The following is a 17,443-nucleotide window of genomic DNA, read 5'->3' as shown; positions in this document are numbered from 1 at the left end:
AAGGGGGATAGCTCCACCAAACTTGAACACCTACCAGCAGAAGCGTTACATATTTGTAAGTTAAGCTCATACATATTCAACAGGTTTCATGACATTTGTTTTCATATTCATTGTTTTCATCCCTACCCCTGACACATGCGCTTTGGCTTCCTTAGGTGGTCAGTGGATGAAGGCTCAACATCTTCCTCCCCATCTGGTGGTCGTTCTTGGATGAAGTAAACAGTCTTTCTCACAGTGTCCTTTTGAACTCTTGCAGCGATTCCCTTTTTTTCTATCCTGGTTCTGCTGACTACAGTCCTACTCCTTCCCAATTATCCCTTATCTTATCACCTACAGCCCTGCTTCTTCCTCCAGATGGCCCTCATCCAGTTGCTTGTGGTGGTCTGCGAAAGCGCTTAAACAATGGGTCAAATTCAATCCCTGTCACCGGTTTGCGGGACAGTTTGACCCGGTACCGTGACAATTGAGGCAGGGGACCCACGGGCCCACACCCCGGGGAAGGGGAAAGGGGAAAGGGAAAAAGGAGAAGGGAGATGGGCCTAGGAACAAAACAGCGGCAATGATCTGAGGAGGAAAGCTAATTTACTAAATAGATATCAGAAAGGAAAATAACACAATATAAGATGATTGGAATTGAGGCAAATGGATCAAATCAAATGAGCAAGAGAGAGAGTGTCCGATAAACCGAAGGCCTTACGCTAACGCTGAAGGCGGACGGCTGCAACAAACACCCACTGCTGAGCTCGGTCCCGAAGGGAAGAGAGAGTCCTGTGACCGCAGACAGTTTTTATCTTTCCCTCTGGGCGGAAATATGTAAAAATGCAAAGCATCGCAAAGTCCTCTGGGGAATGCAGTTCTTCTTCTCTTCTGAAACAGGTACACCCAGAACTATCTACGATCCACAGAGCTGGAGCATTAACTCTTTAACTCCCAATACTCCACATGATGTTATGATGTGGAATATTAATAATACAACAAAAATCATAGAACCATAACAATCCCCCTCTATCAGGTTGGTCTGGCAGGATCTGCAGCCCATGGGGAGCATGTGTTGGATCGGTTTGAAAAGGACTGCATCCTATAGGAGAGACCTCATGCTGGAGAAGGCGAAGAGTGTGAGGAAGGAGTGTGTCTCTCTCCAATTAATAGGAGGGAGAGGAGGTTATTTTGATAGATGTGTACCTGACCGTGAGATTAATACACAACGGGTCAAATGTTAGCCCGACCAGTTTATTACAAATTCTAGCAGCTCAGGGAGATGGGGAAAGGAAGATGAATGATAAAGAAGAGAGAGGAAATAAAAACAAGAAGTTTTTGTAGAAAGCAAGAGAGAGATGGTCACCACCAGGATTCCAAGGTAGCACATAGTTCAGAAGCTAATCTCCAGTAGCGATGGGTTGTTGGAGGTTGTGTTGTTCTGTAGACGACGGCTTCTTTTCTCTTTATTCTTAACAAAGGTACAAACTTATTTATAAGTCCAAGGTGGTCAAGTCAGCTCTTTTTGGAGAGGCAGCTCCTGGTTTTTGGATCTCCACAGGAACTCCTTTTCATGGTTTTGTGGTTTTTGTTGTGTTGTTGATATTCCACATCATGACATCATGTGGTGTATTGGGAGTTGAAGAGTTAATGCTCCAGCTCTGTGGATCGTCGATAGTTATGGATATGCCTGTCTCAGAAGAAAAGAACTACATTCCCCAGAGGACTGTGCAATGTTTTGCATTTTTACGTGTTTCCGCTCAGAGGGAAAGATAAAAACTGTCTGCGGTCATGGGACCGTCTCTCTTCCCTTCGGAGTTGAGCTCAACAGTGGGTGTTTGTTGCAGCCGTCTGCCTTCAGCGTTAGCATAAGGCCTTCGGTTTATTGGACACACTCTCTCTCTTGCTCATTTTATTTGATTCATTAGCCTCAATTCCAGTTATATTGTATTATATTGTGTTATTTTGCTTTCTGATATTTTATTTAGTAAATTAGCTTTCCTCCTCAGATCATTGCCGCTGTTTTGTTCCTAGGCCCATCTCCCTTCTCCTTTTTTCCCTTTTCCCCTTCCCCGGGGTGTGGGACCCCTGCCTCAATTGTCACGGTACCGGGTCAAACCGCCCGCAAACCGTTGACAGTTCCCATTTTCCGGGTCTTGCCAGCAGATAAGAGGGAGCAGGGAAATGCCAAATTATATCTTGTCTTCACAGGATACAATAGTATCATCCCCCAATCTCCTGTACCAGTTATTTAGTCACCGGCCAGATCTTCTGCCAGTAAACACTCCTGAGCACTCTCTTTCAAAGGCTCCAAAGAAGTGCTTTCAAATGTAAAACTGTCCACAAAGTGTTGCTGTGTGACACCCACCACTCACCTCCTAAGCCAGAGTCTTATGGCAAAAAATGCTTCAGAATGCAAATTTTGAGACATGCGAACAAACAATTGTTGTCTTTCACAGAGCGGTAGAGACGTAGTATTTTGAACTGACTGCAACCTCCCCATTCCCTTTGGCTACTGGGAGGTGGTAGAAGAGTGTGGATGGGAGTGAAGATGTTTTTAGTGCTTTTAGTTTGCTTTTAGTTCATACTGCTCTAGTCTGTTATCACTAGGCAATAAATTACATTTATCTCCCTATGCTGAGTCTGTTTTGCTCATGACGGTAATTGGGGAGTGTTCTCCCTGTACTTATCCCATGAAGTTTTTTTTTAATCATATTTTCTCTCCCTGTTCCTATTTGGAGTGCCAAGTCAAAGAGTAGCATAGAGGAACTCAGCTGCCCATTGATTTTAAGCCACCACAAGGGGAATAGAAAAATAGAGCAACACTTCTAAATATCGTTATTGTGAATCTCTTATAATGAGCTTTGAAGGAATAGAGCTTGCAGCCATTTTCATGCAAATTGCATGGGTTAGACAACATTTCACAAATAAAGAGGTGAAAATAATGAAGGTACTTTTTTTGGTCTATAACTATTCCTTTGTGTGGCAGTGGTGGTTCACCATGTTTTTATCACTGATGGATGGCACTTATATGGTGCACAACTAATTATTTGTCTAATTGTTAATGTTGGAACATACTGCCTTTTTGTGCTATCTCTGTACTTTAGCGTAAGCATCTATTAGGGAAATAGTCTTTCACATGCTTCTGTTAAACAGATAGGAATATGTACAAATAATTGATGCAATTTTGAGGATAAGAACACTATTTAGAGTATGGTTTTCAAGTATGAAACTAGTTTTTTGAGGTATATAAACTTTCATATTTTTTAATATTACTAATTATCTTTGCTAGCATTTAAAAGCATTACTTTATTTTAGGCACTTTTTATAATGAATGGGATAAAAAGCAGTTTGAGACAGCTCTGGTATGCTAATGCCATTTTACCCTTACATCATTTTAGTTTTCCTGTTACTGAAAGGAGATCAGGCAGGGATATTTGGTTTATTGTATGTTTAACTAATACACCGATACAACTGCTAAATCAAGATTTTTTACACGTACTTTGTCAGAAATAACTCAAATGATTTTTTGGAGACTGGATCTCTTGTGAAAAAGTTTTAATTCATGATTGCAATGGCAGATGTCCTGTAAGCAGGAGCGCACAATCAAAAACATGTCAAAGCTTTATATTCCCCATCCCCCAATGCCAAGAATTCCTCCCATTTCCCCATTGACTGAGTATTCCAAGTTCACAATCTATCCAACGCTTGCTATGGTATTTACAGCCTGATTCCACCAACATTTGGTCTCTCTCTCATAATTTGCTACCTCTTGTTTATCATGTCCGTCTCATTCATTTCCCTAATCTTTACAGTTGAGCCTCTACCTATCTGCTTATCTGTTTATCCAAGCATACTCTAGCTGGTATGTGAGGCTGGGAAAAAATAAACACAATTTTAACTCTCACATACTTGAACTGTGCAAGCACTTTGTTTTTAATGCTTTATCATTAGAATTCACAGAATCACAGAATTGTAGACATTGGAAGGGACCTCTAGAGATCATTGAGTCCAGCCCCCTGCCAAAGCAGGCTCCCTAAACCAGGTTGCACAGGTAGGCATCCAGGTGGGTCTTGAACGTCTCCAGAGAAGGAGACTCCAAGACCTCTCCGGGCAGCCTGTTCAAGGTGTTCCCACACACATTTGTGCAGAACTTCCTATGCCTCAGTTTGTGGCCATTTCCCCTTCTCCTATCACCATACACTGCTGAGAAGAGTTCAGCCTCGTCCCTTGGCCTCCCACTCCTTAGATATCGGCCAGAGATAACGGTCAGAGATCTACTCCTCCATCTGAACTGCCACAAGTCCATGGGACCAGATGGGATCCACCCAAGGGTGCTGAGGGAGCTGGCAGAGGTGATTGCCAAGCCACTATCTGCCATCTATCAGCATTCCTGGTTATCTGGAGAGGTCCCAAAAGATTGGAGGCTTGCCGATGTGACTCCCATCTACAAGAAAGGCCATAAGGAAGACCCGGGGGACTACAGGCCTGTCAGCCTGACCTCGGGATCAGGGAAAGTTATGGAACAGATGATCTTGAGGGAGATCACACGACACGTGCATGGCAACCAGGGGATCAGACCCAGCCAGCACGGGTTCGCAAAGGGCAGGTCGTGCTTGTCCAACCTCATCTCCTTCTATGACTGGGTGACCAGACTGGTAGATGAGTAGATGAGGGAAAGGCCGTTGATGTAGTCTACCTGGACTTCAGCAAGGCCTTTGACACGGTCTCCCACAGTATTCTCCAGAGGAAACTGGCAGCCCGTGGTGTGGACAGGTTCACTCTTCTCTGGGTGGAGAACTGGCTAGAGGGCCGTGCCCAGAGGGTAGCGATTAATGGAGTTAAGTCCAGCTGGCATCCTGCTACAAGTGGTGTCCCCCAAGGGTCACTTTTGGAGCCCATCTTGTTTAATACCTTTATTGATGACCTAGATGAGGGGATTGAGTGTACCCTCAGTAAGTTTGCAGATGACACCAAGTTGGGAGGATGTGTCAAACTGCCTGAGGGTAGGGAGGCCCTTCAGAGGGATTTGGATAGGCTGAATAGCTGGGCTGAGCTCAATGGGATGAGGTTCAGTAAGACCAAGTGCCGTGTCTGTATGGGAACTGCTGAATCACAGCCTGAACCACTGATTGGTCACCTGAGGTGAGCACCAAGTCATCCATGGGGGCACAGGTGAAGGTGATATACCTGTGTGAGTGGAAGGGGTGGAGCCTGGCTCCACCTCTCCCAAACCCCCATTTAAGGGCTGGCCACCACCTGGAAAGGATCTCTTCTTGGAGATCCCTCCCATGTGGAGTCCCCTGTGAGCCTTGTCATCCTGAAGGTGAGCCATCTTTTGTATTATTTGTATCCTATCTATATAGAACTACTCAAAATATGCTATCATCTATACTTTTTTTTTTTTTTGGCAGTGTACTATCCTTGGGAGTTATTTACCCCACAGAGTCCTGCACTTTGGCAACAATAACCCCATGCAATGTTGTAGGCTTGGGGTAGAATGGCTTGAAGAATGCAGAGAGGAAAAGGACCTGGGGGTGTTGGTTGATGCTCGGCTTAACATGAGCCGGCAGTGTGCCCAGGTGGCCAAGAAGGCCAACAGCACCCTGGCCTGTATTAGAAATAGTGTAGCCAGCAGGAGCAGGGAGGTGATCATCCCCCTGTACTCAGCTCTGGTGCGGCTGCACCTCGAGTACTGTGTTCAGTTTTGGGCCCCTCACTACAAGAAGGACACTGAGGCCCTGGAGCATGTTCAGAGAAGGGCAACAAAACTGGTGAGGGGTCTGGAGCACAAGTCTTATGAGGAGCGGCTGAGGGAGCTGGGATTGTTTAGTCTGGAGAAGAGGAGGCTCAGAGGAGACCTTATTGCACTCTACCACTTCCTGAAGGGAGGTTGTGGTGTGGAGGGGGTGGGCCTCTTCTCCCTGATAGCTAATGACAGGATGAGAGGGAATGGCCTGAAGTTGCGCCGGGGAAGATTTAGATTAGACCTGAGGAAACATTTTTTCTCTGAAAGAGTGGTCAGGCACTGGAATGGCCTGCCTAGGGAGGTGGTTGAGGCACCATCCCTAGCGCTGTTCAAGAAGCGTTTAGATGAGGTGCTAAGGGATTTGATTTAGTAGTTTAGTGGGTAGGGATGGTGATAGGAGGATGGTTGGACTAGATGATCTTGTAGGTCCTTTCCATCCTTATGAACCTATATTTATAAGCGTGGATCAGATCCCCTCTGAGTCTTCTTTTCTCAAGACTGAACAGACCCAGGTCTCTCAGCCTCTCCTCGTCAGGTTTCCACATCCTTTATCATCTTTGTTTCCCTCCACTGAACTCTTTTGAGGAGATCCCTGACTTCTTTGTACCCGGGAGCCCAGAACTGGACTCAATACTCCAGGTGAGGCCTCACCAGGGTAGAGTAGAGGGGGAGGATCACCTCTCTCGACCTGCTGGCCACGCTCTTTTTAATGCACCCCAGGATACTATTGGCCTTCTTGGCCACCAGGGCTCACTGCTGGCTCACGGCCAGCCTGTCATTCACCAGGACACCCCTGTCCCTCTCCTCAGAGCTCCTCTCAAGCAGGTCACCCCCCCAACCTCTACCGGTGCATGCGGTTATTCCTCCCTAGGTGTAAGACTCTACACTTGCTGTTGTTAAACCTCGTCTGGTTTCTTTCTGCCCAACTCTCCAGCCTGTCCAGGTCTCACTGAATGGTAGCACAGCCTTCTGGCATGTCAGCCATTCCTCCCAGCTTTTTTTATTGTTAGACTTGTTTTGATTTCAAAATCCTCACTTGCAAGAATTATTGCTTGACTATACTTTGTTAGCAGTAATGAAAATGCTTTTCAGAGTGGGGGAAGAAACCCCACAATCTGTTAACATCTTAAATGTTTCCCTCTCCCTTTAAGTTTAGATGTAATTTCAAGAACTATCTGGATGCTTTTGAACTTGGACCCTACAAGTAGTCTATAGAGTTATTGGTTTTTTCCATTTACAGTAGAAAAACTATATTGATGAGGTAATTCAGTTGAATAGAGATAGATTCAGGCACATAGATGCATTGGGTAATTTCTATTTTGTCCTTACTCTGTAAGGATAAAAATAAAAGATGTTAAATGTAAGGATTTCATGTTGTTCCATCTCCCTATTTATAGTTGCTATAGGGGAGGGAAATTGTTCAGTGAACTGTTGCAATTTCAGAGGATGTCTAGCTATGTGAAGCATTACATGGTTCAGTAGTTTAAGTGAAGATGTTTTTAAAAGGAGTTTGTATTGTCTGAGTACAAGGAAATACAAAACACAAATGTGAATTATTACCAAAATATATCATTAGTACTAGTATGGGTATGTTTTTCATGTACCTTGTTATCATCTCTTCTTGTAAGTAGGCTCTATTCACACTAATAATCTAAATGTCATAACTGGGAACTATCTTAAGCTACTGACAGAAGAAACTGAGCAATAGGGAGGACGGAAAACAATTCTGAGCAGAGGACGGAAAACAATTTTGTGTTGAATCACTGCTGAATATATGATTTTTCTATATAGTTTTAACTACTTGAACTAATTTAGTTAAATCATACTCATGAACCACAAATGGAAAACATGAAATCTGTGTTCATGTTCTGATGATGCTCTTCCTTTACTTTTTGAAAATTGTTTTTTTTTTTAAGATATATATCTTCTAATTTTTTTCCTCATTTACCTATGAGCTGGCTATTGATTTGATGACAATGTACATTTAGTTGCAGTCCACTCCTAAAGTCATTTGGGTTTCTAGTCACACTTATTAGCTAGGAAATAAAAGATATTATAATAGTTCTTATAAGTGTGAAAAGGAAAGTTCTATTTACTTGGTATTTTAATAGTCTAAAATTACAAATAGAATCCTTACTCTAGCTATTAGCATAAAGGGCCTTGTCTCATCCTACTCAGTGGGTTGCAAGGAAGGTGAATCTTTGGAAGCCCACCAAACAGGGAATTCTCTAGCGTTAGAGTCAACAAATTCCTCATCAGTTTCAGACAAATCTAATTTTTGAAAATTTGAATCTCCATTTTTAATGGCAGCTGGAATTTTATCTTTCCATGGATTCAGTACAAGTTTGAGTGTTGAAAGCATAAAGTATAGTCTTATTTTAATTCTGGCATTTCTGTCACTTGATATATGTCCTCTTTATTTCTCCATCTGAAAATCCAAGGATTAAAATATTCATGAAAAATTTTAAGATTAGTGGCATTTTCAGTGATTGACTCATGTGGCATTACTACTGTTATGAAAGTTAATTTTCAAAATGCATATGCCAAAGCTATGCTTGGAATATGTTCAGAACATTAAAGAATTTACTTGGATCTGTAGCGGAACTCAATTGTATTTTTCCATAAGTGTAAATTTAAGCATTTGAAGACAACACTCTGAACATGTTTCTAAAGATATACTAGGTGTATTTATTTTATTGATAGACACTGAAGTTATAAATGTGCATACATGTTCAACACTCCCTGACCAGGTTCTTTTAGATGATCCATATGTAGAGATTTATTGTTTAAGGCCAACTGTTATCACTCAATCCCAGTAGGCAGCTAAGTACCACAGAGTAGCTTGCTCACTTTCACGCTCTTTTTAATGCACCCCAGGATACCATTGGCCTTCTTGCCCGTCAGGGCACACTGCTGGCTCACGGTCAACCCATGGACCACCAGGACACCCATGTCCCTCTCCTCAGAGCTCCTTTCCAGCAAGTCATCCCCCAACCTCTACAGGTACATGCGGTTATTCCTCCCTAGGTGCAAGATTCGACACCTGCTTTTGTTAAATCTCGTCTGTGTTTTTTCTGCCCAACTCTCTGGCTTGTCCAGGTCTTTCTGAATAGCAGTACAGCCTTCTGGCATGTCAGCCATTCCTCTCAGCTTTGTATCATCAGCAAACTTGCTGAGTGTTTACTCTATCCCCTCATCAAGATCATAGATGAACATGGTTAACAGGACTGGACCCAGCACTGACTCCTGAGAAACAACACTAAATACAGGCCTCCAACCTGACTCTGTGCCACCAATCACAACCTTCTGAGCTCTACCAGTCAGCCAGTTCTCAACCCACCTCACTGTCCATCTATTCCACACTTCCTCAACTTTGTGATAAGGATTCTGTGGGAGACAGTGTCAAATGCCTTGCTGAAATCAAGGTAGACTACATCCACTTCTCTCCCCCTATCCACTCAGCCAGTAATGACATCATAGAAGTCCACCAGGTTGGTTGAGCATGACCTCCCCCTGGTGAACCCATGCTACCTACTCCTGATAACTCTTTTCTTCCAACTGCCTGGAGATGGCATCCAGAACAAACTGTTCCATCACCTTTCCAAGGATGGAGGTGAGGCTGACTGGCCTGTAGTTCCCTGGATCCTCCTTCTTTTCCTTTTTGAAGTCTGGAGTGACATTGGCTACCCTCCAGTCTTCAGGCACCTCTCTCATTCTCCAGGACCTCTCAAAGATGATAGAGAGCAGTTCAGCAGTCACCTCTGCCAACTCCCTCAGCACATGTGGATGTACCCCTTCAGGGCCAATGGATTTACATACATTGACATTGCCTAGATGCTATTGGACCATCTCCTCGCTCACCAAAGGGGAGCCTTCCATTCCACAGACCCTCTCACTTACCCCCACAGTCCTGGAGTCCTGAGGGGGAGTTCCCACAGTGAAGACAGAAGCAAAGAAGGCATTCAGTATCTCTGTCTTCTCTGCATCCCCCACTACCAGAACAACCTCCTCGTTTAGTAGGGGACCCACATTTTCCCTAGTCTTCCTTTTTCTGTTGACATACTTATAAAAACATTTCTTTTATATTCTTTATATCCTTTGCCAGGCCCAATTCCTTGTTGCATCCCTGCAGGCCCTGACAACATTCTTATATTCTTCCCATGTGGTCAGACCCTTTTTCTGCATTTCATGGAACTTTCTCTTCCCTTTGAGTTTATGCACGAGCTCCTTGCTCATCCACACAGGTCTCCTGCCACCCTTGCCCAATTTCTTACTCACAGGAATGCACCAATCCTGAGCTTGGAGGAAGCATTGTTTAAATGCTGACCAGCTCTCACAGGCCCCCTTGCCTTCTAACACCCTAGTCCATAGGATAGCTCCAAGAAGGTCCCAGAAGAGACTGAAGTCAGCTCTCCTGAAGTCCAGGGTAGCAATCCTACCTTTTGCTTTGCTTTTTCCACTCAAGATGTTAAACTCCATCATCTTGTGATCACTACATCCCAATCTGCCCCCAACTTTCACTTTCCTAACAATCCCATCCTTATTAGTAAGAACAAGGTCCAGCAACCCCCCACTCCTCGTTGGCTCCTCTGCCTCCTGCAACAGAAAGTTATCTTCAACACATTGAAGGAACAGTCTGAAGCACGTGAGCCTGGCCATGTTGCTTTCCCAACAAACATCTGGATAATTAAAGTCTCCCATAAAAACCAGTGCCTGAGATCACAAGGCTTCTTCCAGCTGCTTGTAGAAGGTCTTGTCATCTTCCTCCTCCTGATCAGGGGGCCTGTAATACACCCCCACAACAGTGTCCCCCACACAATCCTGCCCCTTAATTCTCACCCACAAGCTCTCTACTGGTACATCACCCTCCCCCAGGCAAAGTTCAATACATTCTAGCTGCTCTCTCACATAAAGAGTAACTTTACCACCCTGCCTCACCATCCTGTCTTTCCTAAAAGGCACGTAGCCATCCATAAGAGTATTCCAGACATGCAAGCTATCCCACCATGTCTCTGTGATCACTATGAGATCATGGCCTTGCGACTGCACGCAGACCTCTAACTCTTCCTGTTGATTTCCCATGCCACGCACATTAGTATACAGACACTTTAGGGAAGCAACAGGTGCAGGTATCCCCAAAGGTGTGAGAGAAGACTTCATGTGGGGAATTCGCAATGGTAACTCCTCTGGGGAGTCCTCGCAAGATCCTACAGGACAATCCATAGGTATTTCCCTGCAATCTCCTACAACAACATCCCCAAGCCCTTCTCTGTCCTGTTGACCTCCGTCCTCTTCCCCCATCAGATCTAGTTGACTATCTGACATTGTTATGGGCAGCCCCCATACTTTGGTTTTTGCCCATCTTTTCTTCTGTCCAGCATGTCACAGCTTCTGGTGTAGCCAGGGGGCAATGTTCTCAGAAAGAGAGTTCTCAATCCACCATACTCAATGTGTCAGCTTCATCATTTCCTAGTGATTGCATGGGGTAATACTCAGAAACATGGTAGACACGCACAGTCCTGTGTTTAACCACATTCTATATGTCTAACCACATCTCCTCCCCTAAGGGGGGAGGGCTAAGTCATCTGAAGCATCTTTAGGACACTGGGTTTGCCATCCTTAGGTCTTTCATTCAGGTACTGCAGGGTTTCATGCAGTCTCTTTGTTCACCCCTGCAGGGACTTAGAGCTTTTCTTCAGGGCTGCCTTAAGAATACCATTAGAGCATTCAATAAGGCCTGCCCCTGTCAGATTATACAGCAGGTGGAATCACCACTCAATGTTCTTTTCTTCTGTTCAGCGTTGTACCATTCCACCAGTAAAATGAGTCCCTTGGTTGCTTTCAATGACTTGAGGTGTCCTGTAGGTAGACATCAACTTGGTTAGTCCCTTGATGCTATATACCTGATTTGCTCTTGGTGCTGGATAGGCCTGTATTAGCCCACTTGCTGCGTCAACGCAGTTCAGGGCACATCTTGCCTCTTTAGACCAAGGGAGGGGCCCAATGTAACCGACCTGACATCTCTGTAGAGGACTGTGCCCTCTTGCAAGATGGGCTGTTGTTTCAGGGAATGGTCTTGGTCTTATTTTGGAGCAAGCATCACAGTCTTAGCATGCCTGGATGATATCAAATAGTTGTATAGGTAGCCCCCATGCTTTATTGGCTGCCCACATTGTCTTTTGTCCTGCATGCCACAGCTTTTGATGTAACCAGCAGGCAGTGTTCTCAGATGGTGAATTATCAATCCATTGAACTCAGGCCAGTGTGTCAGCTTCACCACTCCCCGGTGATTGTAGAGGTTGATAACCAGAAACATGGTAGACATATACAGTCCTGTGTTTAACTGTATTCCATATGTCTAACCAAATATTTTTTCCCCCGATTAGTCAGGTGTGGATAGTCCATTCCTGGGTGGCCCACTGTGCAATCCAAAGAGTGAGCCCCTGTGTAGGGTGAATAACCAAAAAGAACAGTACCCACACAAAATAATGAAAGTGAACAGTATATTTTTGTATGGCTTATCCAGATGGTATACAGACAACCAGTAAATAAAGAAAAGCTCATCTGTCACTAACAGTGAAGGCTCACCCAGAACTCCACAGGGACCTCTAACAAAAGATCTTTCCCCAGTTCTGGTCAGCCCTTAAATGGGGTCTGGGAGAGGTGGAGCCAGACTCCACCCCTTCAGTCACACAGGTGAATTGCCTTCACCTGTGCTCCTGTGGCTGACTCAGTGCTCACCTCAGGTGATCAATCAGTGGTTCAGGCCATGATTCAACAGTTCCCATACACTCCAGTACACAAACCAACTATCTGTGCAGATGTTCAGTGCACTGTTACCAGGTTCTTTAGTTATAACCATTCACACGGCCCATTGGATACTCTGACCATCCCCCTCTTAGTATCAGATTGTTTCAGTGGAGGGATGGTATGCCACTGCTCTCCACTTGCTCAGGTTACCTTTGCTGGACCCATCCATATACCAGGCATCTTCAGGTATGGGATATTTTCTTTCCTGAACATGATTCTTCTCTGGTGGAGCAACCACCACCAGTCTCTTCTGGCACATCACAGTGATATGTCAGTGGGCCTAGGATCTTCTGAAGTTCTTTTAATGGTGATGAAGACAGACTACTCTGGCTGAGATAGGACACCCATCACGCCACAGTCTGTGCTTGGGCCACCCCTGTCTTAGGAAGGTGGGTCAGATCTCTTACCCACCCCTGAATTGGCAAAGCGGTCTTGAATATGATTTCAGATGTTTGGGTTATTGGCCACTACTGCCTGCAGTGCGGAGTAGGCAGCCAATAACTTTTTCAATCATTCTGTATCTTTCTTCTGCCCCATTCCAGACATGAGACCAAAACCTGATCGGGGTTCAAACGGAACTCTGGCATTGCCACAGGCCCCAGCCAAAGCTGCCCTGAGTGACATGGATGTCCAGTCCGGCTGGGAGGGTAGTATCAAATATACCCAGTGCCTAGTCTTGTTTAACAGCCAGTTTTGCCTGTTGGAAAGCCTCATGTTCCATTCTCCCTCAGTTCCATAGTTGGCCCTTTGTGAGTCGATACAAAGGCCTCAGCATCTGCGCTAAGTGGGGTATAATGGAACATCAGTATCTCAATATACACAAAAATTCTTGCAGCTGCTTAGATATTGTAGGGACTGGGAATGCCTGAACCTTATCTGTTACTGCACTGGGTAGTACTTTGGTCTTTCCTGACCAAACTACTCCCAGGAATTTCACAGATAGGCCCGGACCCTGCACCTTCTGTGCAGGTTGTGACTCAGCAGTTGCCATATGCATGCTAATTATTTATGTATTACTGACAGTTAAATTTAGTGCATTGTAACTAGTATTTAATCCAGAAATTTGTTTTGGAATTAACTAACATTCTTGAAAATGTGAATTAGGCAATCTTCAAAATATCACTTCAGGAATGAGTATGTATATCATAACATGCTAAATTAAATATAATATATATTTATTGCCAATATACTGTTGTAATGCTCATGTTTTTTTCCACTTGTATTCAAAACTGTTATATTTTATTTTTAGGTTTGTTTTACTTTTTTAAAAACTGAGTAGAATAAAACTTGTGTAATGCTTTAGTGGTTTGAAAGTGTGAAATAGCTTTGATGACTGTTTATCTGAAGAACTGATATTCACTAGTGAAAATCTTTCCATGGAAGTTGCGTTAAAAAATGGCAGAAATGCAAAAAAGTATATTTAATCTAAGGAATATTGGTTTTACCTTGGCATATCATTTTTCTTGTGATGTACTAAAAAGAAATGTTAGAAGAATATTTTTGCTGCCATGTGCCTTTAAAAACAGTTGAAGTCAAAGGTGTCTGGAAGTGAAATTTCCTTCAGGTGACAAAACAGGTTAGGGAAAAAAAATGCCTTGAATTTTTAAGCCACAACTAATACTTCCACTGACTTCTCCCTTCTGGGATAAGGGAATTATGTTTACTGTGCTGCTGAGAGCAATGAAGTAGCAAAGTCAATATTGTCAAGTAACATTGCTCTTTGAGACCTGATTTAGGGTTTTAACAAATGAATTTTGATGTTCATTGATGCAGCAGCTGAAATAGTTCTTTTGGCTTAAGCAAACAAGGTTTAGAAACTATTATTACAAAAGCAACTTTATGCAAAACATTGAAAGCATTTCCCTACTTTTCAGTGTGTTTGTTGTTTGTTTTTTTTCCAGTACAGACTAGAATTTTGAGTATGTACTTGTTTAATATTATGTTTCTATCTGTGTACAGAAAGCATAGAAACAATGTGGGACCAAGCAAACCTATTTCTCAGCCACGAAGAAACATTGTAGGCTGCAGAATACAGCATGGCTGGAAGGAAGGAAGCGGACCCATAACACAATGGAAGGGCACAGTTCTTGATCAAGTTCCTGTAAATCCTTCTCTCTATCTTATAAAGTATGATGGATTCGATTGTGTGTATGGACTAGAACTGCACAAAGATGAAAGAGTTTCAGCACTTGAAGTCCTTCCAGACAGAGTTGGTAAGAGTTTTTTTTCCTATATATGTTGTCATTTAATAGTTAATGCTCTCCACTAATCTTTCCTGATTTTCCCGCAAGATAATATCAGAACATTTAAATTTTATTAAATCACGTTTTGTCACATTGCAAATAGTCCAAATTTTCACACTGTTCACAAAGTTCAAAGTTTACCCTAGTAATTACTTATTTCTAAATGGAATAAGATCTTGTTTTTCTGCAGAGATCAGTAGCAATCTCTAGAATGGGGTTAGGGAGGACCAAACTCAACAACTTCATTAATAATTTCATAGAGCTGTTCTATATTGGCCTTTCTTCCTTCCTTCTCCCTCACAATACAAATACTGAAAATGCAGACATTATTTATTGCTATGCCCTATATAGGTCTCTCTACATTGCATTATGATACTTTGATGGACAATGATGATAAGAGTATAAACATGTCAAAATAATTCTTAAAGTTCTGCAGATTTTTAATCCTCAGCTCTCTGGAATGGACGGTATTTGTTATGTATGTGAATTGACCAACTTTCAAACAAATTTATTCATGAATTTGGATAAAGATTATTTTTTTATGAAGACTTGCATCTGTATTTTTTAATGAACTTACTTATGAACTGCTGTCATTTCAGCTTCATCTCGAATTAGTGATGCCCACCTGGCAGACACAATGATAGGCAAAGCTGTGGAACATATGTTTGAGACAGAGGATGGCTCAAAAGACGAATGGAGGGGGATGGTCTTGGCTCGAGCTCCTATTATGAACACATGGTTTTATATCACCTATGAGAAAGATCCTGTCTTGTACATGTACCAACTCTTAGATGATTATAAAGAAGGTGATCTTCGCATTATGCCTGATTCCAGTAAGTTGGCTGGTTACTTTTTTCTTCTGGAAATTGGCATCTCTCTTTGTATTCTTGTTTGGCTTACGGTTTATTTACAGAAAAGAGAGCTGACAAACAAGGGCCTTGATTGTTATTCCCTTTTATATATTTTTTTTTAAATATAGATTCATAGATTCAAAGATACATTAGGTTGGAAAGGACCTACAAGATCATCTAGTCCAACCATCCTCCTATCTATCACCATCCCTACCCACTAAACTACTAAATCAAATCCCTTAGCACCTCATCTAAACGCTTCTTGAACAGCGCTAGGGATGGTGCCTCAACCACCTCCCTAGGCAGGCCATTCCAGTGCCTGACCACTCTTTCAGAGAAAAATTTTTTCCTCAGGTCTAATCTAAATCTTCCCCGGCGCAACTTGTGGCCATTCTCTCTTGTCCTGTCATTAGTTATCTGGGAGAAGAGGCCAACCTCCTCCTCACCACAACCCCCCTTCAGGAAGTGGTAGAGTGCAATAAGGTATCCTCTGAGCCTCCTCTTCTCCAGACTAAACAATCCCAGCTCCCTCAGCCACTCCTCATAAGACTTGTGCTCCAGACCCCTCACCAGTTTTGTTGCCCTTCTCCGAACACGCTCCAGGGCCTTAATGTCCTTCTTGTAGTGAGGGGCCCAAAACTGAACACAGTACTCGAGGTGCGGCTGCACCAGAGCTGAGTACAGGGGAATGATCACCTCCCTGCTCCTGCTGGCTACACTATTTCTAGTACAGGCCCTGTACAAATATAATTTTCTAATACAAATATTGTACTCTCCCTTCACTTAATAAACACCTCTCAATCAGAGAGACAATTTTGTCTTTAAAATAAATTATTAATTAGATAATTAGTGCTATGCAATCATAGAATGGCTCGAGTTGTAAGAGACCTTAACAATTATCTAGTTCCAACCCCACTGTCATGGACAGAGATGCCACCCACTAGGTTAGGTTGCCCAAGGCCCAATCCAACCTGTCCTTGAACACCTACAGGGATGGGGCATCCACACATTCTCTGGGCAGCCTGTTCCAGTGCCTCACCACCCTCTGAGTAAAGAATTTGTTACTAACATCTGATTTAAATTTCCCCTTTTTTAGTTTAAAACCATTCTCCCTTCTCTTATCAGTCCATGTAAAAAGACACTCCCCTTCTTGCTTATAAGCTCTCTTCAAGTACTGGAAGGTCACAATGAGGTCTCCCCTCTGGACCTGCTGTGACAGTTTCAGTCTTTCTTGTGCTGGGGGCCTCAGACCTGGATGCAATACTCCAGATGGGGAACCTCACAGAAGCAGAGTAGAGGAGGACAATCACTTCCCTCACCCTGCTGGCCACCCCTCTTTTCAGCCCAGGATACAGTTGGCCTTCTAGGCTGCAAGTGCACACTGCTGGCTCCTGTCAAGTTTTTCATCCACCAGAACCCCCATGTCCTTCTCCGCAGAGCTGCTCTCCATGAATTCTTCTCCCAGTTTGTATTCATGTATGGGACTGTCCTAATCAGGTGCATCACCTTGCACTTGGCCTTGTTGAACCTCATTCTGTTCATATGGGCCTGATTTTCAAGCTTCTCTAGGTCCCTCTGGATGGCATCCCTTTCTTCTGTTGTATCAACTGCACCACTCAGCCTGGTGTCATCTGCAAACTTGATGAGAGTGCACTCGATACCACTGCCCATTTCACCAACTCAGATGTTAAACAGTACTGGTCCCAATACAGACCCCTGAGGGACACCATTTGTAACCAGACTCCACTTGGACATAGAGATGTTGACCACAACTCTCCAATTTAGAGATAAGGATGACGTGTGGGACCATGTTT

General features: G+C 43.5%; 1 protein-coding gene across 1 annotated transcript in view; it reads left to right on the top strand.

The window, feature by feature from the left end:
* The window catches only part of LOC136058205 (spindlin-Z-like), a 147,778-nt gene that overhangs the window by 127,259 nt on the left and 3,076 nt on the right, over positions 1 to 17,443 (top strand). Inside the window, exons 3-4 of the mRNA XM_065751497.1 lie at positions 14,495 to 14,748; positions 15,378 to 15,611. Coding sequence (XP_065607569.1) covers positions 14,495 to 14,748; positions 15,378 to 15,611 — 488 coding nt within the window. The remainder of the gene's footprint in view (positions 1 to 14,494; positions 14,749 to 15,377; positions 15,612 to 17,443) is intronic.

Source organism: Cyrtonyx montezumae, unplaced genomic scaffold, assembly GCF_038088225.1.
Source record: "Cyrtonyx montezumae isolate F1298 unplaced genomic scaffold, pur_monq_1.0 scaffold_72, whole genome shotgun sequence".
Taxonomy (NCBI): Eukaryota; Metazoa; Chordata; class Aves; order Galliformes; family Odontophoridae; genus Cyrtonyx; species Cyrtonyx montezumae.
Note: the sequence above shows the minus strand (reverse complement) of the source record. Positions and strands in the feature narration are given on the sequence as shown.